This window comes from Euprymna scolopes, chromosome 42 (genome assembly GCF_053919585.1).
Source record: "Euprymna scolopes isolate OS-2025 chromosome 42, ASM5391958v1, whole genome shotgun sequence".
Classification (NCBI taxonomy): Eukaryota; Metazoa; Mollusca; class Cephalopoda; order Sepiida; family Sepiolidae; genus Euprymna; species Euprymna scolopes.
Window position 1 is genome coordinate 43,458,365 of NC_136523.1, and position 23,979 is coordinate 43,482,343.

The following is a 23,979-nucleotide window of genomic DNA, read 5'->3' on the forward strand; positions in this document are numbered from 1 at the left end:
GAGGAAATATTGGGGATTGGCGGCCTTGGTCGCCAAGGGTAGAACTAGCTGCAAAGTTCTTGGCAAAGAGTTCGGCTTTGTCTGATGCTGACAAGATTACCTCAGGTCCATTGGTAGGATAGAGCATACGTTTCTGTTCAGGATTCTGTTTGCTATTTGCCAAAACTGGTGGGAACCAAGCTGCTGCTCAGCTACTTTGAACTTGATGGACTGCGCATAGAACTCTCATGTTATTTATTACTTTTTTACAGTGTTTGCTTGCAGTCCTGAAAGCAACTTTAGTCTCAGTATATCTATTACGTTGGAAGCAATGGAAAAAGTGATTTCTGTGTGCAATGGCAGCAGCGCATTCTGGAGAGAACCACGGATGGCTGTTAGGTTTTTGCTGAAACTTTTTCGAAGGTATGAAACGATCTATACCCACAATTGTTGACTTTTTGCTCTGCTATTCACAAGGTACATAATAAGCATTGGTCATATCATCATTGGCATCACTAAGGCAACAAAGGTTACCCACATCAACCAATCTATGGATACGTTAAATGATGCACCTGTTGTAAGTGTAAAGCTACACAGGTAGCACTTCTAATAAAAACATAAAAATATTTGTGTAAAAAGAAAGAATACGAAAGAATTTATTTACAAAATAATGAAAAAAAAAAAAAAAAGATGAAAAGAAAAAACAAACGTACACAAAAAAAATCACTTTTTTTTTTTTTTTTTTTTCTTCTCATCTTAGTTGAAAGATTCTTCTTCAAGGTTGAACTTTAAAAACTCCATATCCAAATTGAGATGTTGTAAAAATCCCGACAGATTTGGTTTGGGTTGAGGGAGATTTTGATAAAGGTCAAGCAGGACCTGTTGACTAACACCTCGCCATTTCAAGATCAGGTCATCCAGACTAGAAAGGTCATTCTACAAAGATAAAAACAAGAATTTCTAGTAAAAAAAAAAAAGAAAAAAAAAGAAAAGTTTTCTGTAATTTCATTAATTAATCCATATACCTATAAATTTGAGATTTTTTTCTTGCTCTGACATTGGTACTAAAAGCCTACTTTTTCTATTAAAAATTTTTTAAAACGAACTTTTTAATATACTCAGTCATAGATATGTGAGCAACTACATGATGGTTAACTAATTTGCATATTCTTTTGAAAAACGAGTGTTAATTAATTATTTCATAATTTTTTATGGTTTCTTATGAGATGATTAGTTTCATTTCACTGTTACGCTGAATCTTATTTATGCATAGTTTCTACATTCTGCATAAGTGCATAGAATTTAAGATGAAAATGTTCTAGCATGTGGATGACTATAAATGCTTCCTATCTTGGGCTGAGCATAATGGGGAGCGAAATAACTGCCGCTAGCATAAAATGTGCTACTCTTTGTGTAAACAAATAGAGCTTAGGCATTTGAACAATGTTTAAATATTGTAATTTGCATACCCATGTACACAGCAGCTACATAGGATGATGGTGAGAAGTGTTGACTATTGCCTAGGCAATCAAGTTTCAATCTTGGCCTAAGGTAGTTGCTAATCTAGCCGCACTGATGAGCTGTGATACAGCAAAACAGTACTGTATGCAGATGACTATACATATATATGTGTCAGGTCATGTCATATGCTACTGGTACCATGTAATCCAGTACTACCTATCTCATGGTCGGGTCACCGGCGATTAAACTGGTTCCCCCACCAGACTTGTTTGGTGAGGAGGTTGGCTAGTCTCCCTGGAGGATTAAAAACAAGACCTTCCAAAGGGTGAATGAACTCTTTTTCTGGGTCAACGGCCAACTAGCACCGTGTATATTTGTGTGTGTGTATATGTGTATTGGGATAGAGAGGGCTCCCGTAAGCCGTGGTGAAGGCAACCTTTCTAGTAGAAGCAAATCTCTGATTTAAAAAACCATAAAGCGGGAGACCAGTACCTGCATTAAGCTGGTCTGCAGTTTAATTTGTTGCTGGCTATCTTGCTCTTGCTTGTTGCTGAATCTCAACATTTTGAACCGAGAGAGAGAGACTTAGCTGTTGTACAAAGCTAAGACTCTGTAACATCATCTTTGTATAGATACTCCCTCAGACATTTGGGCTCATGGATTTTAAATGTCTGAGGGAGTGGCACTCGTCTGACAAGACGTTGCAATCATCATATATATATATATATATATATATAACCTTGTCAGTGTGTGTGTGTGTATGTAAACTCTCTACCAAACTCCACTTAATTGGCATTTCAGAAGTACTTAAATATGACCACATTATTTAAAAAAAACAAAACAAAAAAAAAACATGAGTTTTTGATCTTTATCGTAAAAAACCCTCGCCATATTTCTTTGAAAGATGTGACATAATAACAAGTGAAGTAATTCAATTATGCTAAAAACAAGGCAGTTAGTTCATATTTATGATTGTTAATGCACAATAAAATTAGCAATACTTACATGCTATTTACCTCCCCTTGGAACACTCCTGTGTTTTTTTTTTTAGCCAAACAATTTTTCGCCTCAAATTGTTTTTTTTAGATAAATTTTTTCTCCTTTATTGTTTTTCATAATTTTTCGATATATTCATTACTGTAACATGACAGTCAAGTAGAGACCATTGATTTGCCTTGAAATTTAATATTAAGAATTTGGAATTTCGCTATTTAAGTGGACTTGCATCCAGTTACCTTGACATTCTCCTTTGTGTTTCCTTTTCTCTTTTTATTTTAAATAAAAAATTTTTTTCTTTACTAATTATCTTTTCTACCTTAAGTGTTTTTTTTTTAGCCAAACAATTTTTCTGCCTCAAATTGTTTTTTTAAATAAATTTTTTCACCTTTATTGTTTTTCATAATTTTTAGAGATATTCATTACTGCAACATGACAGTTAAGTAGAGACCATTGGTTTGCTTTGAAATTCAACATAAAAAAGTTTCAAATTTCGCTATTATGTTTTTTTTTCTTTTTTAATATATTACTAGCATTTCAGCCCGGTAATGCCTGGGTGTTTGGAGGTGTATGTTGAGCAAAAAAAAAAAAAAAAAAAAAAGTCAATTTTTTTTAACTTTGACCCCTATTATGACCCCTTAACATTTATTGTTTTGGACTCAAATCAGGTTATTAAGTTAGATCCATGTCCAAGGAACCTATATCTAAAATTTCAATTGTTTATACCCAAAATTGTTGGAGGAGTTTGGTAGAGTTCTCAAAAGTCAAATCGTTGAACTTTGACCCCTTAACAGCCAAGGATGACAAAGATTTTCCCAAATCTCAGTCCTTGTATATCAAATTTCGAGTCTGCAGACTGAAAATTGACAGAGTTATTGCGTAGGGAAATGTACACAGACAGACAGACACTTTCATAGATATAGATATGTTATACGAAATGAGGATTGATAATTTGGATTATTCGGACCATTGTTCTCATCTTTTGTGTTATTTTTCACAATGTTTCAGTCAATGTAATCTCCGACCTTCTTCAGGTGTATCTTGTTGAACTGAGAAATCTGCACAGAATTTGGTTATTTCACACTTTGGGGTGCCTCAAGTATAATTGATCCTATTATACTATAGAACAGACAAAACAAAGTTGTAAATATCTCAAAAATAGGTAGACTCTAAAGAACAAAGAAACGAAAACCAAAAATGTTTAAACTGACCTTTGACCTGTACAATTTGACCATTTTCAGTTTCCGCAAACATTCTCTATTCTCTTTCAAGCGTTTCTGCAGCTGCAGCTTTTTTGCTACCAATTCCTCACAAGACATGCTCTCCGGAACGACATCCGTACAATGCTCTTCTTGGGATTCATGATTTCGGACGTGGTCGCTTGACTGTGAACACATCCCTGGCGTGATAGTAGGCTGAACCTTCTCAGGGCTGTTTACATCTGCCTCAGTTTTATCATCACATGTAGAGATTTCTGAAATGCTGTCCTCCAAAAGTGAGGAATTTAATACTTGCTGCTTTGGGTGATTTTCACCTCTTCCAGAATTGCTCTCGGGCGGAAACTGAACTTTAAAACAAGCCTGAGAACTTAACCGGAGTCTCTTCACTCTCGGGTGTGACCCCTGAGAATCCCTGACTTTTAAAACAGGGGTACTACAAGAAAGGGAGCTAGAGTCATCAAAGGTAGAATCTCCATGTTTATCACTGGATGATGGGGTTAGAATTGTAGAAGGTGGGGTTTCAGAAACAGGTCCGTTGTCACAAGTTGGTGTGGGACAGTCCAAGTTTAGAGATTGCGATGATGCTGCTGATGAATCTGGTGTTGGGAGGAATCCAATGCTGGGTTTAGGGGTCGTTGGTGAAGAGTAATACCTGCCGCATCGCTTCAAGCGGTCCTTTAATGATGAGCTCATCTAAAAATTTAACAAATAAAAAGTAACATTTTCAATAACAAAATATAAGCGGCCTTCAAGAAGTTTCCAGAATTTTTTTGTACAGGCATTTAAAAATGTTGTAGACTCTTTAAAATTCAATATATTATTGCTATACATACTATGAAATGACTGGCCAATTTTTATGATTCCAGGTTCAAATGAACAGCTACAGCAGGAATTGGAATACACCCTACTAAAGCCTGATTGTCACAGCTGGTGAATTTCAAAAATGCAATCTGGATGTGAGGACACTTTAGAAGAATAATATGCAATAAAATTCTATTTCAAACTTGGAAAAATGCCACAGAAATATATGGAATACTTCTGACTGCTGTTGGACCATCTTGCATGAATCATGCATCAGTTTTTGAGTGGCATAAGAAATTCAAGGAAGGCGGGGAGTAAGTGCACAGTTTGATGTCAGTGTGGGAACTGTACACACAATTATTTGCAAGGAACTGAAGATACAGAAGATTTGAACAAAGTTTGTCCGAAGGGTGCTCAGAGAAGATCAGAAAGAAAGCCATTCTTCACACTCCTAATAGTTCAGACCTTGCTCCCTGTGACTTTTGATTATTCCCTAAGCTCAAGGAAAACCTGTCATTATGAGACAATTAAGGAGATGAAAGAGGCTGTGATGAGGGTCATTGAGATGCTCACATAAGAGGACTTCCAGAAGTTGTTGGAACGGTATAACAAGTGCATTGCAGCCGGAGGAGATTACTTCAAAGGGAACTAGAGTTTCATGTGTGTACTATCAATAAATGTGTCCATATAAAAGAAATCTGGAAACTTATTGAAGGCGCTTGTATATTAGTGATGGAAAGATTCCAATACAATTACTGATTCCAATTCTATTTAAATATTTAGCTATAGAGTTGTTATTTTTAGTTTTTGAATTACTGTAAAAACCCATGTTTATATGTTATACATTTTTCACAAACAAAAATACACTTGGGCGGTGAGCTATGCATTTTAATTTTACTGGTTGTTAAAAATCAATAAATATTTATTACTTTATCATTGGTACCAGCAAAAAATTATTAAAAAAAAAAAAAAAAAAATTAAAAGAATCGTTTTGGCATTGGAAAATAGGCACAACTTTTTCCAATTCATATACCTCAATAATTTCTGATTTTTTTTTTATTAATCATCCCATATATATATATATATATATATATATATATATATATATATATATATATACTAGCAAAAGTACCCGTCGTTGACTGGGTGCAAAAACAGCCTACAGAAAATGAACTCTGATTTATGAAAGTACTAGCGGGGGGTACCCGGCGATGCCCGGGTGTCTTGACGTAAATCAAAACTCCCGCGGGGGAGGGGGGGGGGTTAAATAATAATAAAAAAAATGTTTTGGTAGGTGAGTATGAGAATCGAACCCATACCCTTGAGTTGGAAATTAATGTATGAAAAAAAAAAAAAAAACTGGCAACGTTAACCATTAGGCCACTGCGACATACAACACACACAGGTTTGAATTTATTTAACTATAAAAACAGGCGTGCGCAATAAAAGTTAACTCTGCTGCTTCCATTTGACCTAATTAAGAAGGTCAAATAGAAGTCACGCAGCGTTTGGGTTTGTTTATCAAATTTGACTGTTTTTTTCCCCCAACAGATGTTGGGGAGGGGAAAGCAGCTCCCAATTGTCCAGATTGAATAGCAGCTGTCTGATATACAAGATTGATCAAAGCTGATTGCTTCTGGACGTTTTTCCTGGCGCAATGCCGCGAACACGTCCGTTTGAGTTTAGTTTCACTTTATTTATACTAAAAAGCCCAATCAACACGCGAGAAACCAAAATAGCAGTAATTTTATAAAAATCGACGTAAATAAATCTATACGCTACGCGCTTTCCTAAATCCTAGATATTATTATATAGGACCTATATAAACAGTTGTAAGCGATCGTAACGAACCCGGGAGCGTGTGCGAAAGAAGCCTTTGCGAGACATACACGAAATGGTCACACATATTTTGCCTTTATATATATAGATGATAGGTTATGAAAAGGAAGGGTTGTAAAGAGATAGCTTCGAATTTGGGGGTATCAAAACCAAAGCAAAATATGATGAAAGTAAAAATAAAATAGATAAACCCCATAACTTATTATACCATACCTGCTCACACTGAAACACTTATCACAATATTCTGTGGATCTATATTAAAAAACCTTGTTAAACTTTGTGACATATTTCCATTCTATGGAGATCAGGCGCGAACGAACACCCCATAATGTTATTATACCATATTTCTTCAAACTGAAACATAATTATCAAAGTATACTTACGTAGATAGATAGGAAAAGTCTTTATTAAAGTTTGTGCCTATTTCCATTCTATGGAGGCCAGGCGTGAACGCAGACTCCACAATTTTATTATACTATCCCTATTTAAGTTAAAACATACTTATCAAAGTATTATGTACATCTATATCAAAAACACTTGTAAACGTTTTTTTTTAATTTTTAATTTTTTTATTTCTATACTTTGTGGACCAGGCGCGAACGCAGACCTCACAATTTTAATGAACCACCGTTCTTCCAGATCAAACATACCCATTCCTGTGTCTTGATACATCTTCTATCATTATATGTAATCAGTTTTTTAAAATAGTCAACCATATAGGAGCCTATTCGTGACCAGACATACACATACATACACAGACATTCAGCTTTATATTATAGATATATATACATACATGCGGAGTGTTTATATGTGCTCTCCTTTTTTCTATTTCTGCTATAGTTACTTCTTTTTATTGTTATCGTTTTGTCTAGTGGTTGCTATAGAAATAAGCTTCTTTCCATGAAGAAAGTAATACAAAGAGACATACGCTGAGTTTTCTTCAAGCTTATATTTGTAGAGAATGGACGCAGGAGAGAGAGAGAGTAATGTTCTTCTAGCTAATCATTTTCTTTCTACTGAAATAAATGATGCACCTGGGTATAACACAAGTCTACAATCAAAAATAAAAATTTTTCAGCATAAATGAATAAAGAATTACATCTAGAAAATAAGACTTAAATATTTTTATACTTAAAAGGAAAATAATTTTGTATCTGAAAGTTATCTTCCTTGCTTCAGAGAGACTTTTGAAGCAGAGTTATTTGCCCCTACATTTGGACCAGATAATAACAGGGAAACAATTTACTGGGCACTTTCTGACATCGGCTGTCAAACCTTTTGTAAAAAGCGATTCTTTTCAATTCTAATACATATGATAAATAAGTTATTTTGGTGCTTCTATATTTAAATAACGAAAAAAAATATTGGCTTTGAAGTAAAACAAATGGTACCTATGTAATTGTCATGTCGCAAATAGTACCATATCCAAAAATTACGGAAAACAATATGGTAGAAAATTAATTATTCGTGAAAAACAGTTCCGATAAGGGTAAAAATACTCTGATAAGCCTACACGCTGAAGCGGACATCTTGGGTCATGTGATAGAGGAAAAGGGGAAGTAACTCAGTTGAAACACCATGTATAGCAGACAGAAGAAATCGATAAGTCTGCATTTATCACTTGAAAAAAAAAAGAAGATATCATTTTGTTTTAATCTTCTCAAGTCCATGTTAAAACTTTTCGAAATTACTTTTCTGAAACTGGCATTAGATATCTGAGAAATTGGAAACTGAATTACCTCCCTTGTTAACTCTCCAATTCGAATCGGAAGATTTTGAAACCAAATTACAAATGTCTTTTTTCATGATTTTCTACCTTATCGATTGCCGTAATTTTTGGATATGTTACTATTTGCGACATGACAATTATGTAGGTACGATTTGTTTTACTTGAAATTCAATATTTTTTTGTTATTTAAATACAGAAGCACCGTTATTTTTTTATCTACATAGCATACACAATATAATAACATCGACACATCAGTTCTTGTTAGATTACAGAAGTTAAGCAATATTGAACCTGACCAAGATGAGTGACCATTTGGGAATACTAGGCGCTGCATATATTTAGGTAAGTCGGTCTGTATAATATCTCTCTCTTTCTCTCCACTTATGACTTAATCACGCTGACGTCCAAAGTTAAGCTACATTGAGCCTGGTCAATACTAAAATGGGTGATATTTGGGAATTCCAGATGCTGTATGTGCTCTCTGCTTATCTCGGCATTGGACTTCTCCTTGCCACTGGACTCAAGCAGTGTCGATTCAAAGGAGGTGTGGTTGGAGATTATGCAACCCTTGTCTCACAATTACACATGCAGCTACCCTTACAGGGTCTATCTATTGTCTCTCAAGACTGAATGGAGACTTCCTCTCCACCTGCCTGGCACAAACATGTTGGTGGGCAGGTAAAGATCTGACCAACAATAATAATTAAGGACGACCTGGCGGTATCATCAGGCCCACAAATAGTTGGTCACCAGCATTGGGATTAGGAGCGGTTAGTTATTTCTTGCGACTTGGCCCAGAATCGTCGAAACTGGATTGTAATGATTAAAAATGCAGATATCGGATTTTAAGATGACCATGTTGGCCCAGGATTGTCGAAACTGGATTGCAATGGTTCGGGATACAGTTTGTGCTCAGGAGGAAGTCAGCTCAATCCGACCAGGATGATAGCCGTTACAAGTACAAACAAGTAAGTTAAGGGGATGAATACTTCTACCATTCAGTTCCAATTCACCCTTGGGCAAGGTGTCACACCTGTTAGCCTCCCTCTGATATTCTAGAAGGTTACCATACTGTGAGCGATCATGCTCATCAGATCTGATCGATGAACAAACTAGCAGTCCGCCTGGCGTTGCCCAGTCATACAATACGCTTAAACATGATATTTTAATTTATGCAGATTGCGTATGTATTATTATAGAATCAATCTTCTATTTACTTATATACTAGCGAGGGGTACCCGGCTTTGCCCGGGTGTTTGTAGGTGTGAGTGGTGTTAAATAAAAAAGAAACCGGGGGGGGGGGGATTGAAGCCGAAGCCCTGAGGCGAAGTTTGAAAATAAAATCGGCCAGCCAGAATGAAGCATTGTTATAAGCGAATAAGTGAAAGATGTTTGAAACTCGTCGAGCGTTACGACAACGACAACGACGATGATGTAAGCATTGTTATAAGCGACGAAAGAAAAATCAAAACATCGAAAAAAAAAACACAAAAAAAACTAACGTAAGGCAAACGAACGATGAAAACAGAATAATGAACACGTGAAAAATGGCTTAAATAAGCCTGTTTCGATATTAAAATTTAAAAAATTGGTGGGTACCCGGGTGTTTTTGGGTGTCGCTACGAATAAGCGAAGTAAAAAAAAAAAAAAAAAACAGGAAAACGAACGTTACGTGAAAAATGGCTTAAATAATACAGGGTTCAATATTTAAATATAAAAAAATCGAAAAAAAAAAACATCTCACACCACGATTCGAACCCAAAACGTTTAGATAATGAACCAAGGCCTTAACTACCTGGGCTAAACCGCCGTATATGAAATTTGTTCGGTTTTTCAACTATTTAAAGTAAATCAGGTCACGACGTCATGACGTCATCTGACGCATGCGTTGTTGACCGCCCCCCTCCTGTCGAAAATTGTCGATTTCGGGGTGAAAAAGTTAACGTTTTTCTTTCTATCTCTCTCTCTCTCTCTCTGTTTGTATCTCTCTCTCTCACTTCGACTGTTACTACAAAAGAAAATGGCGTCTGGCTGTTTTTTTTTGTAAAAACTTTGATCGTTAATATTTTTTGTAAGCGTATTTCTTTTTACTTCACATTTTTGGCTTGTTATTTTTCGTTTAACTATCATATCTAAGTATTTTTAATGTGCTAATAACTTTGGTAATGTTGTCATAGCGTAGAAGTTCATAATTTAGCTTGTGTGAGGGTTAATTTTTATTTTACCGATAACAACAATTTTTAAATTCAGACTGCCATTAGAGCTTGCTGACGTCAAGATCACGTGACATGACTCAGCGGGTTTTAAATACAAGTTGACCCAAAATAAACGGCCCCGTGTATACTTTATGTAGAAGAGTTGGCGCCCGTATTTTTTGGGGCAGTTATAAATCGATTTAAAAATATGTAATGTTTAACATTAAAATGTAACTTTTTTGCCCCCCCCCCCTGCAGAAAATCGATCAGTTGACGCACTTCTGATGGTCCTTTTTGGCTAATTTTTCGATATTTGTCGTCCTAAGGGTGGGGCTTTAATATGATACCAAGTTTGTGAATTTTTGTTCCGTCGGTCAAAAGTTTTTAGCAGACACGCAAACATACATACATACATTTTCGCTTTTATATATATAGATTAGCCTGGATGCCTGGCGTTGCCCGGGTGTTTGGCCGTGTGTGTTGAGCAAAAAAAAAAAAAAAAAACTGGTAGTAGGCAGGCTCGAACCCGTGAATGTGGAGAGAGGTGTTAAAAGAAACAACAAACATTTTAGTAGCGTGGGGAGGGAATCAAAACAACAATAGGCAGCCAGGGTGAAGAGAGGTGGTAAAAAAAAAAAGTGGTAGTAGGTGAATGCAGAGGTGTTAAAAAAAGAAGAAAAAGTGTTAATAGGCAGGCAGGAAGGCTCGAACCCATGACGCGAAGGCAGAAAAGAAAGTGAAACAAAATCTAACGTCTGAGCCGATGTTTCCATGATGCGACCGGAAGTCAAAAGCATTGAAATTAACCAAAGTCAATCCAACAGTGATGATGACTTGCTTAATGTCGGCGAAAAAAAATCGACCCCCTCCTTGTACAAAATGGCTGAGTTTAGGGTATAGGAATGTTTTGGGCCAATTTTTGGATATTTGTCATCCGAGATATCGAGCTTCAAAATGATACTGATCTCGTTAGGATCAGTCGCAAGTTTTTGCAAGGCATACAAACATACATTTAAACAGACAGGTGAGATTTATATTATAGACTAGCGGGGGTACCCGGCGTTGCTCGGGTGTTTAGAGGTGTATTTGTGTTGGGGGGGGGCTTAAGAAAAAAAAAAAACAGTTTTGGTAAGTAGTTAGGATCGAACCCGAAGCCTTGAGGCAAAGGTGGAAAATAAAGTGTGCAAAAAACCTGACACGTTACCCGCTCGCTGCCAGCAAGAAAGAGTAACTGAAACACGTTTGAATTTATTTAAGTATTAAAAACAGAATTGACACGTTGTAACCCCTCACTGATGAAGCTTGCTAGGATCCCTGTTTATCTGGAATTCTCGACTCGTGTCGTCTAGTTCTTCTCTGAGGGTTGTTACATTGAATCCTGTATGCTGAAAGCGAATATCGAAGCCGCAGGCAGGAAGAAAAATAAACTCATGTAACTCTAGTCTACAGAGTTAATTTTTACAAACTTATGTACAAATGTTTTTACAAATATCATTCAGTTCTTAGTAAGTTTTTCAAAGTCTCAAATGTCTTAACAGACAGCGTCAAACAGGTGGGGATAATGAAATAGAGGAGTCACGTCTCTATACGGTCTGTTCTCCCCGAAATCAACAAGCAAGCTCTCGAAAAACTCTTCTCTGTTCTGACTAATTTTCGCGCGACCTTCGTGTATATATATATATAGTGAGGTATGTGGATGGGGTGGAAATTTTCCCAGCCAATAAGATTTCGCCACGAAATCGAAAAGCCCCAGGTTTTTCTTTGCGTGTATGCAATTCCCGAATCTGGGAACTGAGTTCTACAGACATACTAATTCTCACGACCGCCAAGGTCAGATGTCAGTTCTGACATCCGACTTTGAGTTCACCAAGGCCAGACAATGTTATGCTTCAAGTTTCCTGTCATCAACTTTCACTGCAAAATATATTTCTCTGGTTTCAAACAATATCTATTTTGACATGAAATGAAAAAAAAATATATATTTATATTCTCTATTTTAAATCCTCGGGTTATCTGGCGTCACCCGGAAACGATTAGCTATCTCAGCGTAGTTCTAAAGCTCCCTAATGGGGAATTACGTCACAACGTGCCCACAATAAAAGTTAACTCCGCTCCTTCTTTTTGACCTCTTGCTTCTGGACGTTCCCTGGTGCGATTGCCGGGAACAGTGCCTTAGCATTGAATTAGTTTCGGTTTTATACAAAAAAGCTGAACGAACACAAGAAATAGCAAGAATATTGTAAAAATCGACGTAAATAAATCTAGACGCAACGCACGTTCACAAATCGTACATATTATGATCTAGGGGCTATATAAACAGTTCTAAGCGATAGTCAATGTAAATAAATCCAGACGTGATGCACGTTCGCAAATCTTAGATATTATTATTTAGACGGTATATAAAAAGTTGTAAGAAATAGTACCTCCCACCCCCGAGAAGCTCAGCGAAAAAAAAGCCTTCGGTGGACATACAGAAAAAAAATGCACGCACACACACACACATTTTCGCTTTTATATATATAAATGAGGAATAATTTGCCCGGTGAACTAATTCGCAAAAAAAAAAAATAAATAAAATAAAAATAAAAAAAATAAAATCGTGCGTCAAAATCCAGGTCAACGAAACGAGATGGAAGACAAAGGAAACAGAAGAAGGTATAACTTTCATTATACGCACACGTTACACATACACACACACAAATGCACACCCACGAATGTATAATACACGCACATATAAGAATACTAGCTGGATGCCCCAGCGTTGCCCAGTCGCTTAAACATGATATTGTAATTTATGCACATTGCGCATGTATTGTTATTGACTCAATCCTCTGTTGAATCTATATATCTATAAAAGTGAAAGTGTCTGTCTGTCTGTCTGTCTGTGTCTGTGGGTCTGTGTACATTTCCCTACGCAATAACTGTCAATTTTCAGTCTACAGACTCGAAATTTGACATACAGGGTACTGAGATTTGGCAAAATCTTTGTAATCCATTTTCGGACAGAAATTTGGCTGTTAAAGGGTCAAAGTTCAACAATTTGACCTTTGAGAACTCTATCAAATTCCTCCGCCAATTGTGGGTATAAAAGAATTGAAATTTTAGATATAGGTTCCTTGGACATGGATCTAACTTAATAACTTAATTTGAGCCTAAAATGATAAAGGCTAAGGGGTCATAATAGGGGTAAAAGTTAAAAAAAAAATTTCACCTCTGTGGTCTCTACCAAATTACTCAGACAATTTCTGGTCTAAACATTTGAAATTTTACATAAAGGGTATTCAGAGATAGGGCAAGCTTTTTAATCGGTTTAGGTCGAAAATTTGAGCTACCAATATATAAATGTACGTATATCTGATTGCATGTCTGCCTAAAACTTTCGACAGAGGTGACGGATTTTCACAAGATTAGTATCGTTTTGAAGCTCGACCCTTCAGACGACAAATACTGAAGAATTGGCTAAAAACATTAATTTCTCAACTGGGCACTGTTCTACAGGGAGGAGTCGCTTTTTTCGCCGATATTTTCGAAAGTCATCCCTTCTTTTCGATTGTGTAGCCTTAATGTAAACCTATGTCACTTCCGGTTTGCTGGTTGTCGTAACAGCAAAGACATCAGGTTTTTTTCACGTTCTTTTCCTCCTTCGCGGTACGGGCTTGAGCCTGCCTTCCTACTACCACTTTTTTTTTTTGCTCAACACACACCTCCAAACACCCGGCCAATGCCGGGCATCCATGCTAGTATTATATATAACGAGAAATAATTTGTCTGATGGATTAATTCACAAAACAAAAAACAAATAATAACGATACTGTCATTCATCAAATTCTGTCTGTGTTTGTTTAAAATATCATGTCAGCTGATATTTGGGCTTGACAACGAATGCCCTGGAAAAGTCATTTCTGATTAATGTTTAGTTTTAAAATATACAAATGAAGAAATGATTTGCAGCGATTTTTAATAGTACCTCTTCTTTTATCGTAAATTGAACTCATTAATAAGAAACAATTATAATAAAATGGTGAGGTACACCCGGGCTTGAACAGGCGATCATTTGATCTGTAGTCAAATGCTCTACCACTGAGCTATATCTCCAGATTATAATAAATCTGTTTTTCTTTTTATTTATTGCGGACTATTATCCTCATCTTTTTTAGTTGCTGTTTCTTGATGTTTCGGCCAACTATTCCTCTAGCCTTCGTCAGGTGGTAACCACAACGGGATAAGAACCTTGAATCTCCTAACTGCATCCACTGCAATTACAGCCTTCCATAGTTGTTGCTGTCTCACCAAATTTTGGCCAAGTAAGCCTCTGGCCGGCTTTGGGTAGGATTGAAACCACCATCTTCAGACAATGCTCATCTGGAACCATAGAGATTCAATGTCTTTATCCACTGCACCACAGGCCCCGAAATCTGTTTTTTTTTTAAGAAGTAATGATTTGCTGAGATTTTATTATTTCCCATTGCCGGTGTAACACAAAATATTTCCCTGTAAAATTATTCTTTTTTATCTATAAGAGAGAAAAGGTATTTTTAAGATCGAATGTTTTGATTTTCGATGAATTTCTGCACAAAACATCTAAGAATGCTGCCAGACATATAAATTAGCTTTGTGCGAAAAAGATAGGCTCAGTCATTTCGGAATCTATAAGGAAGGAACTCACAAAGTTATTTTTATATAATAGTAGAGACAAGAATAAATTACGTTTTACATAATTTGAGAACATCGTACATTTTCTGAATAAATAGGTGAATCACATTTTTTACTTAATTATTGCTTTGCGTTGTTTAATAATAATCAGTTTGCACAAGAAAAATATGCATTTCTGTTCATCTAGAACTTACCTGTTGAGGTCCCTTGTTTAGAACAACATTTCTTGCGTTCACCCCTTCCATTGAGAGACGGCAAAAGACACAATACTAAACTGAAAAAGTAAAATAAACTTCGATGGCATGATCATATTTGAAAGAATGGACGAGAGTTCTTGGGTTAGTAGATGTAGAACAGTTGAGTTAGCAGGTCCAGTTCAACAAGTAAGGCAAAAGAAAACATGGGAGGATGTGAAATGTTTTTGACTCCTGATGGGGTGGTATGAGACCAATGATTTCGACGATCGTTTTTATAGCCACAAGTCATGGTGAGCAACCAATGAAAAGCTTCTTTTTTTTTTACACGGTAGCCACCACTTATCAAGGCCCGGAAGCCACTCAGGATAAGGGTTATTGCAAGTACAGTACGTTAGTGTGGAGATTTGATGATGTGTTTACTTAAGGGGGGGGGCGGTTCATTAGGAATTTGTTTACGTTGGACTTGCTTCTCAAGTTACTATAAAAATTGTCGAATTTTGGATTCAATCAGTTCGCCGCCATCTTTGTTACTGGCAATTACACTCAGGATCATACTACACTCTGTTCAACATAATGTCTCAACACTTAACAGAGGAAATGATAAAAATGAATTTGAGAGAAAGGTCAAGGCTGCTATTTGCTGTACAAATTCATTAGTGGCAGCCATCTTGATTTTTTTTTTTTTTTTTACTCATTCAATGGTTACACATTTTAATCGTGCATTTCTCGAGTTTAGATGGATAAAATAAATTAACTTTTTACACGAAATGAATCCTCGTGTAATAATGTTCAAGATAAGAAATAATACACATGACCAAGATCAAAGTGTAGTATCTGTTCTTCAGGCACAAAGTGAACATGCAGAAAATGCTACAGATGTAAAACACAAAGGAGTATCACATGGAATCATGAAATTGGAGCTGTATATTTGTAAGTTAACCTCATACCTTCCCCCATTTTGTGTGTGTGTGCGTGTAACCAAAAAGCAACACCACACCAAATAAGCAAGGAGGGTCAAGAAGGATGGAAAGATCAAGGAGAGAAAGCACTAGCCAGACCTCTGCTGGATGAGTCCAAAGAAGATTGGGACCTTGGGGAGGTTTATTGCCGCCCAAATTTCAGTGAAGACCAATGGTCGCAGCTAATGAGAAATCAATGGTAAGCGGCTGTTACAATAACACAAGTCCATCTGCAATGGTTACCGAAAGAGGTGGAGAGTACTGGAAATCTGGGGAGACTTGTTGTCACTCAGACTCCAGAGAATACCACAAGTTGTTCTCAAAGAGAAATCTTTGCTGATGGCGTATGTGATTACTCCTAGTGAGAATAAATAAAAAATAAACTTTTTATTTGAAACGACTCCTCATATAATAACATTTCAAGATAAAAAATATTTTTTATGCTTACACAAATTATTTTCTCATATCACCCAAGAACCTTATTTAGTGACATTACCAGTTTTTCCTTATTTTTGTTTACCGTCATAAGTGCCAATCTGAAGAAGCACCAAAAAACAAAAACACATCAGAAAAGATGCGTGCAACCTGAGTATGACAAGACCATTAAGAGTCAACTGACAAATCGAAATATTAACCTATTTTAGAAATAGGCATTTACTTTCTTCCCACCTCAGGATTGGTTGGTTGGTTGTTTTTTGTTTTACGGCATATCAACCCTTTTCGGGTTATTTAATGCAGAATCCAAAGATTTTGAAGAAAAATTTTTTAATAAAATTTATTTGTTGTTTTCAAATCAGTTTCTACTTACCCCATAGTTGGGACCCTAACAGGTACTACCACTCCGGGACAGAGTGGACCTGGGAGCAATGGTAATTAAAGGGTGGCTCCACACTCCCCAAAGCCCGCAAGCTGGGGCCTCACAACTGGATATAGTTTAAGGTCATATCCAGGACCTCCCACCTCAGGAAGATATGATATAAGGTCAGCAGTTGAGGAGAGCAGCCCCGCCAGCATTTCCCAATCAGGGGCCTCTCAAATGGTAAGCAATAAGCTTACTCCATCCAAAAGACGGAAGGCAATGAACTGGGAAGGTGAGCTTCCAAGGACTACTCAGAACTATACCTCAGCCCGACAGATGCAAGGTCATTTCGGTATTTTTTTATGACCTAACCCAGAATAAAAAAAAAATAAATGACTCATGCGCCACCACTGAGAATTGAAACCAAAACGTTTAGCTTACGATTTATTTTTTCCTTTGACTATTATGACATGCTTACTGCAAGGTTAAAAATTAAAACATCAACCAATAGCTATTACGTTACGCATGCATATTCATAATGCTGTCGTTCGACCATCACCTGGTAAATTCAATTATTTTAAAATTTTTTACACTTTTGCACCAATTTTACCCAGCTAAAACCCAAATATAAAGTTTCACATAGGTCCGAATATCCTATATATCAAGTTTCATGTCTGTGGACCAAAAACTGACAGAGGAGTTTGGTAGGCAAATTTTTTTAAACAAATATATATATATATATATATATATATGCATTCATAAATATATATAGAAAGAGGTTTGTGTTCACTGTAACCTTTTTACGCAAATAGTACGCAAGTATAAATCATGTAGAATATCTGTATGAATATAATTACACGTAATAGTTAACTAAAGATGATCATCTCATAAGAAAACTGAAAAACCAATAGGGAATTAATTAAAATGAATGTTTAAGAGAATATGCAAATTAGTTAGATCTTTTGCAGATGAATGTAATTCCACGACCCATATATAAGAATGTTGTATTTTGTTTGTTTTTTTAATAAATAGAAAAAGGTGTTTTTAATATAAATATCAATACAAAAAAAAAAAAAAAAAAATTCCCAAATCTCAATACTCCTTATGTAAAATCTTGAGTCTGTAGACTGAAAAATGACAGAGTTATTTGGTAGGGAAATGTACACACACACACATTTTCACTTTTATAGATATATAGATAGATTGGTTAAGATACAGCCGACAGATCGATTTAATATGTATATATATATATATATATATATATATATATACACGTCGTATCAAGAAAAAACAATACTATGTACTTAATTATGCCGAAAATAGTAATACATCCAAAAATTACGAAAATTCATTGAGTAGAAAGTAATTTATAGTTAAAAGTAATTTTTTATGGAAAATTAGGTAAAATTGCATTTTTCTTAGTATAAGACAGAAAGAGTTCACACACAGAGAAAATAACTCCGAAATGAATATTTCAGATTACTTGTTCATGATGTGTAATATTTGTTGTCTATAGAGATAAACTTGTTTTGATTTTTTTACTAAAAACATAATAGCAGTTGTTCTACTGGATGAATTTTCGTAATTTTTTGATATATTACTATTTTCGACATGCCATACTGTTTTTGCTTAAAATGATATGTTTAAAAAAATTGGCTTGTGGAATATATCTTAACAAGCACTAATTTATTAAATTATTAAATGAAAGCACAGAATAGTTAACAAACAGGGATTTGTTAACTATTCCGTGCTTTCACTTAATAATTCTACTACCTATGTTAAGAAAGATTTTAAGTCAGGTTATTATTTCAACACGGTTTTTACATTGCAGAAGTACAATATATATATATATATATAAATATATATACTAGCAGGGGTGCCCAGCGTTGCTCGGGTGTTTGGAGGTGTATGCTGTGCAAAAAAAGCAAAAAAACAAAAAAAATGGTTAATTTTTAAAAACTTTGACCCCTATCATGACCCCTTAAAATTTATAGTTTCGGGCTCAAATCACTTTATTAAGTTAGATCCAGGTTCAAGGAACCTATATCTAAAATTTCAAGTGTCTAGACTCAAAATTGTCGGAGGAGTTTGGTAGAGTTCTTAAAGGTCAAATCGTTGAAATTTGACCCCTTAACAGCCAAATTTCTGGCTGACACCCGTCACATCGATTTTCCCAAATCTCAGTACCCGGTATTTCAAATTTCGAGTCTATAGACTAAAAATTGACAGAGTTATTGCGTAGGGAAATGTACCCAGACAGACAGACAGACACGTTCACTTTTATAGATATATATATATATATATATATATATATATATATATATATATACAAAGGGTGAGTCACGGGAAAAGGATGTTTTTAGAAGGCTCCTTGCTCTCCAGGATAAGAATAGAGAAAGGTACTCTTTAAACAAGCATAAGATGTCGTTTGGTTTGTTGTTATTTGTTTAACTTTTACATTAAATTTTGGGTACTTCTACATAATTGTTTAAACTGAGCGAGCACCATTTGAAAACCAAAACATTTAATGAATAAAAAAAATCTATCAAAATATAATTGCAAAGACATTTATTGCAAAGTCTGCATAAGAAAATATTTTAGTAAAACAATTTTGTAATTTGTTTTTGTTATTTATTTCCTACTTTGATCATAGTTTACAATACTGATTTCTCCCTCTGATTTTAATGATAGGTGCCCCCAAAAATGGCGTCTCCAAGTAGAAGTATCAAATTTTGTTTAACTTAGTTACTGAGTTTGAATTGCTTTTCTTTTCAGTTCATTGCCCTCATGCTACCGTGGAGTCGTGAACACCGTGCCCTTGCTTATGACACGTGAAAAACGGTGAATCAAAAACGTTTCCCGTGACTCATCTCAAGCCACCTATTTGATTAGATATTTTGGTATTTTTTTTTTTTTAGATTAGGCCTACCTCCACAATTTTCTTTTAAATCACGACTTTCTTCGGTTTTCGACTATGCTGAATACGGAAATCGCATTGAAATTTTGCAGAAATAAGTAGTTATCGAGATATAAAAAGTTGTTTTATGCATTGATCTTTGTTACGCGCGTAGATTTGTTTATGCCGCGCGCGTACGCGTGTAAAAAAGATGGCCACCAGAGATTACAATGCATAAAACAACTTTTTATATCTCGATAGCTACTTATTTCTGCAAAATTTCAATGCGATTTCCGTATTCAGGATAGTTGAAAACAGTAAAAGTAGTCATTTAAAAGAAAATTGTGGAGGTGGACCTAATCTAAAAATTTACCGATATTTTTGTAAGAGAATTTAGTGCTTGTGCAGAGGGAAGCTGCCACGCTTTTTTTTTTTTTTTTTTTTTTTTTTTTTTTAGTATTTTGAATTCAAAATTCAATTTTTACGATATTTTATTAAATTGATAGGTGAAAGTATAGAATAGTTACACTCTCCCCTATGTTAAGAACGGGTTTCTTAATAATAACGTTATTATTTCAACACGGTGACTTTTTTGCATAAGTACCAAGAAATTATTTTGGTAATATTATACAAACACCGTGACAGCGAATTAACCCTAACCCTAACGCTGTCACGGTGTTTGTATAATAATACCATTATTTTAAATAAAATAAAAAAAATAGTAGAAAACATTTCTGTTTTTATTCATTTCATCATTTCTTCAAAATACACAGGTGAACTATTTTTCAGCAATCACCGCCTGGTTAAGACGCCCCGTTTTGGGTTGGTTAATATTCCGGTTTGCCAGTCAATTTATAATTTACGAAACTGTTAAAGCACAGTTTCGCTCGAAAATCAAGTATTACGGTCTATTTGTGCTTCTACAACCGAATATACACACTAAGAGACAACACTAAGTAAACTCAAATCACAACAAAGTAAACTCAAATCAAGATATTTTTTTTTTAAATCAACGCAAAAAAAATGTATGAATCCGATTTGTTTTTGGTTGGGATTAATTGTGCATTAAGTTGGTTTAATAATAATTTCCTTTCCATTAAATAATTCAAGAAAAAAAATTGATATTTTATTTTAATGATTAAAAACAAATCACATACGAACCTTTCTGCAGTTATCGTCTGTCATCAGCCATTTTGAATTTTACCGCTGCGGTAAACCGGAAGCGGAAGTTCAGCCTCGTTCTGAAGGTTGCCTTAGTTACCATGTAAATAATAATGAATAAGAATCTAATTAAGATATTTTTTTAGTATTTTTATGGATCGAACTTCAAGGTTGTTAATACTGGCTCGATTAAAATCCAGATAGATAAATAGATAGAAATTAACAAAAGGAGATAGATAGATAGATAGATAGATAGATAGATAGATAGATAGATAGCGAGCGAGAGAGAGAGAGAGAGAGAGAGAGAGAGAGAGAGAGATGGGTAGGGAACGAAGACGCAAAATGTGTATTTCTACAGAATTGAGACGAGATTTTGTAGTCGATAAATGGAGTTTTCAGATAAAAACAATTGTTTCAACTAATTTTTTTGTCAATTCTAATAAGTTACAATGGTAGCTTCAAGATTATGCAGTCAGAGTTATCTGAATATTACCGAATTAATAATTATTAAATAAAAAAAAAGAAACAACTTTAATCGTGTTAGCAGGTGAAAATTGCCGCCATCTTGTTTAAATCGAAACGGAAAATTATCTCCCCTTTGGACTCTCCTTTCATAAAATTCTGTTTTTTTTTAATTTTCTTTAATAAATAATTTTTTTACCTGATCGATTTTCGTAATTTTTGGATATAATCATCTTAGAAATATGACGAATACGTAGAAAGCATTGTTTGCGTGTGAAATTCAGTTGTATGATTCCTGAAATTTCGTCCCAATAGTTTAGAAGCGCCGCAAAATATATCTTACAATATTTGGCTTGTTTTTTTTTTTTGTTTTTTGTTTTTTTACCTACTCGGCGAAATTCAAGAACTATTCAAAAAATAAACAAACAAACGTTTTACGCAGTATCAGCGACGTCATCTTACTTACAATAGTGTCTAAGAATTGTGTATAAATTTTACGAATTACCCAAAGATGCTAAATTTAATAAAAGAAGCAAATTTTATTTTTATTATTGTTTATTGAATTAATTTTATTAATTAGAGCCCCCCCCCACCGTACATTTGTTTTGAAAATAGTAGCTAAATTCAAGTTGCCCCCTTCGCAGAAATAATTTTTTTGGCACTTCTGCATAACAGTAACATGAGACAAATGTGTGTATTTTAGTTTCAAGAACGGCTGATAGATGTCACTTGTCAGTCAAAAAACAGGGGTCGATAACTCTTCCTTTTCTAAAAGTGGGTGCAAACTAAAATTATATTTTTCTATATTTTTATACAATCTTTGGCACTTTTGTATGAGAGTGACATATTAGCATCAGAGACGAGTTATCGACCCCTGTTCTTAGAAAGAGAAATGGTGTTTAGCAGCCATTATGTGAACCTCAAATATAAACAAGGGTTTACGATAACGCAAAAATATTTAATAACAAAATAAATAACACAAATGAAAATTGAAACATTTATTGAATAAAAAATGTATCAAAATGTAATTTTGAATGTATTGATATAATTTTTTTTCAATGAGTGATTCATAACTGAAGATAAAATAATAAATATGATAACAACATGAAACATTTATTGTTTTTAGATTTTTATTTTTTTCAAAAACAATTTTTTTTTTGGTAAGGTTCTATAAAAATGTAGCAAAATAACAATTAAAATAATTTTAAGTTGTAGCTGAATTTGTAATCTGAATAATTCGCAATTGTATTCTGAGTATTGCCAGCATTGAGGATTGAACCTTCAATCTTCAGAAAAGTGTCAATCACAAATGCATTTCACCAAGTTATCCGTTACGCCACGGACACTTAAGATGAGAACAACAGGCCGAATAATAATCGAAATAATACAAAAGTTTTTTTCTTTCATACTGCCACTCGAACTTAGGGTTATTAGTAGAATTAAGGAAGGGCATGTGTTTTTGATAATTTTTGGAGTAGAATTACTAACATTACTAGCATGCTGAAAAAGTTCAATGATCAATATGGCATGTGGAGTAAGTTTACAGTTTACTGTCTGAGGTGCCCTTACCGGGGAATGCTGACAAGGTTTTTCAGGCAATCTTTAATTGGCCAAAGTACTCCATCTTCAGGGGTGCTGGTTTAACTCTCCGCCACCTTCAGACCTTGTGTCACATCTTCCTAGATGAGAAAGCAGTAAATAACATCCTTAAACTTCAAATTTGTCTGATAATTGTACTATAAAAGCTGTTTGTATTCGGAAAAAGGGAAATAATTCATTCTTAATTTCACATGAGTTACTTCCCCTTTCATAATGTCTTTCTCATGTTACCATAGCTACCAGAGTCGAATTTTATTTCCTTGGAACTTGTGCTGTTTCTTATTTTATTTTTCTCTCTCTCTCTCTCTCTCTCTCTCTCTCTCTCACACACACACACACACACACACACACACACACACACACACACACACACACATTAAAATTTATAAATTCATTTGCGCGGGAATTACAGCATTCACCCACACCAAATCTCTTTGGTCAAAAATGATGCTTGAGAAATGGCCGACATAGTTAAAAGCACGATTTTTCATCCAAAATATGAATTTTTGACCAATCAGGGCTCAATTTAAAAAACTTATTTTTTGCAAGTCTCTGGGAGCCTCTAAAGAAATATAAAAAGCAAGAAGAACTTCTCTTCTGAGACACCAGCAGAAAAGCAAGTCGCAAGTTGAACACTCGCCGAGCGAATTCAGTAGCTGAAATGACAGCTTTTCTTGCACGTCAAAGAACATTGTTCGACTCTCCCTTTCTCTCACTTTGCCACAACATGTAGTCTGACTTTTCTCTCACACTCTCACCTTCTTCCTCCCTTCCTTCTTTCATACAAACTGTCACCTTTGCGCACAATTTTACATTATTTGGTAGGGCATTTCTTTTTATTTATTTATTTCGAGGGATTTATGCAACTCCCTAACAAACTAAACATTACAGGTTAATATGCAATGGAACTAAATCTATCTAGCGTTGCCCGGGATTGAGTGATAATCAACGAATGTTTCACACTCTGATATTAAATCACCCATTTTTTAATCAAATCGATTGATTGCTGGCTCTAGTTGGGGATCCATATTGG

General features: G+C 35.0%; 1 protein-coding gene across 2 annotated transcripts; it reads right to left on the minus strand.

Moving 5' to 3' along the window:
• Window positions 1-611: 611 nt before the first annotated feature.
• On the minus strand, window positions 612-23,139 carry LOC145267057 (uncharacterized). Of its 2 annotated transcripts, XM_080123003.1 has the most exons (5): window positions 22,917-23,139; window positions 20,886-20,976; window positions 15,068-15,147; window positions 3,648-4,349; window positions 612-915 (listed from the first exon to the last, which is right to left on the minus strand). In XM_080123003.1, exons 3-5 carry the CDS (start codon window positions 15,116-15,118, stop codon window positions 736-738), a joined length of 933 nt encoding a protein of 310 aa, XP_079979129.1. In that variant the 5' UTR covers window positions 15,119-15,147; window positions 20,886-20,976; window positions 22,917-23,139; the 3' UTR covers window positions 612-735. The 2 variants fall into 2 exon arrangements, with proteins under 2 accessions (XP_079979129.1, XP_079979130.1); XM_080123004.1 differs by lacking the exons at window positions 20,886-20,976; window positions 22,917-23,139 and adding an exon at window positions 21,547-21,605.
• Window positions 23,140-23,979: the final 840 nt, after the last annotated feature.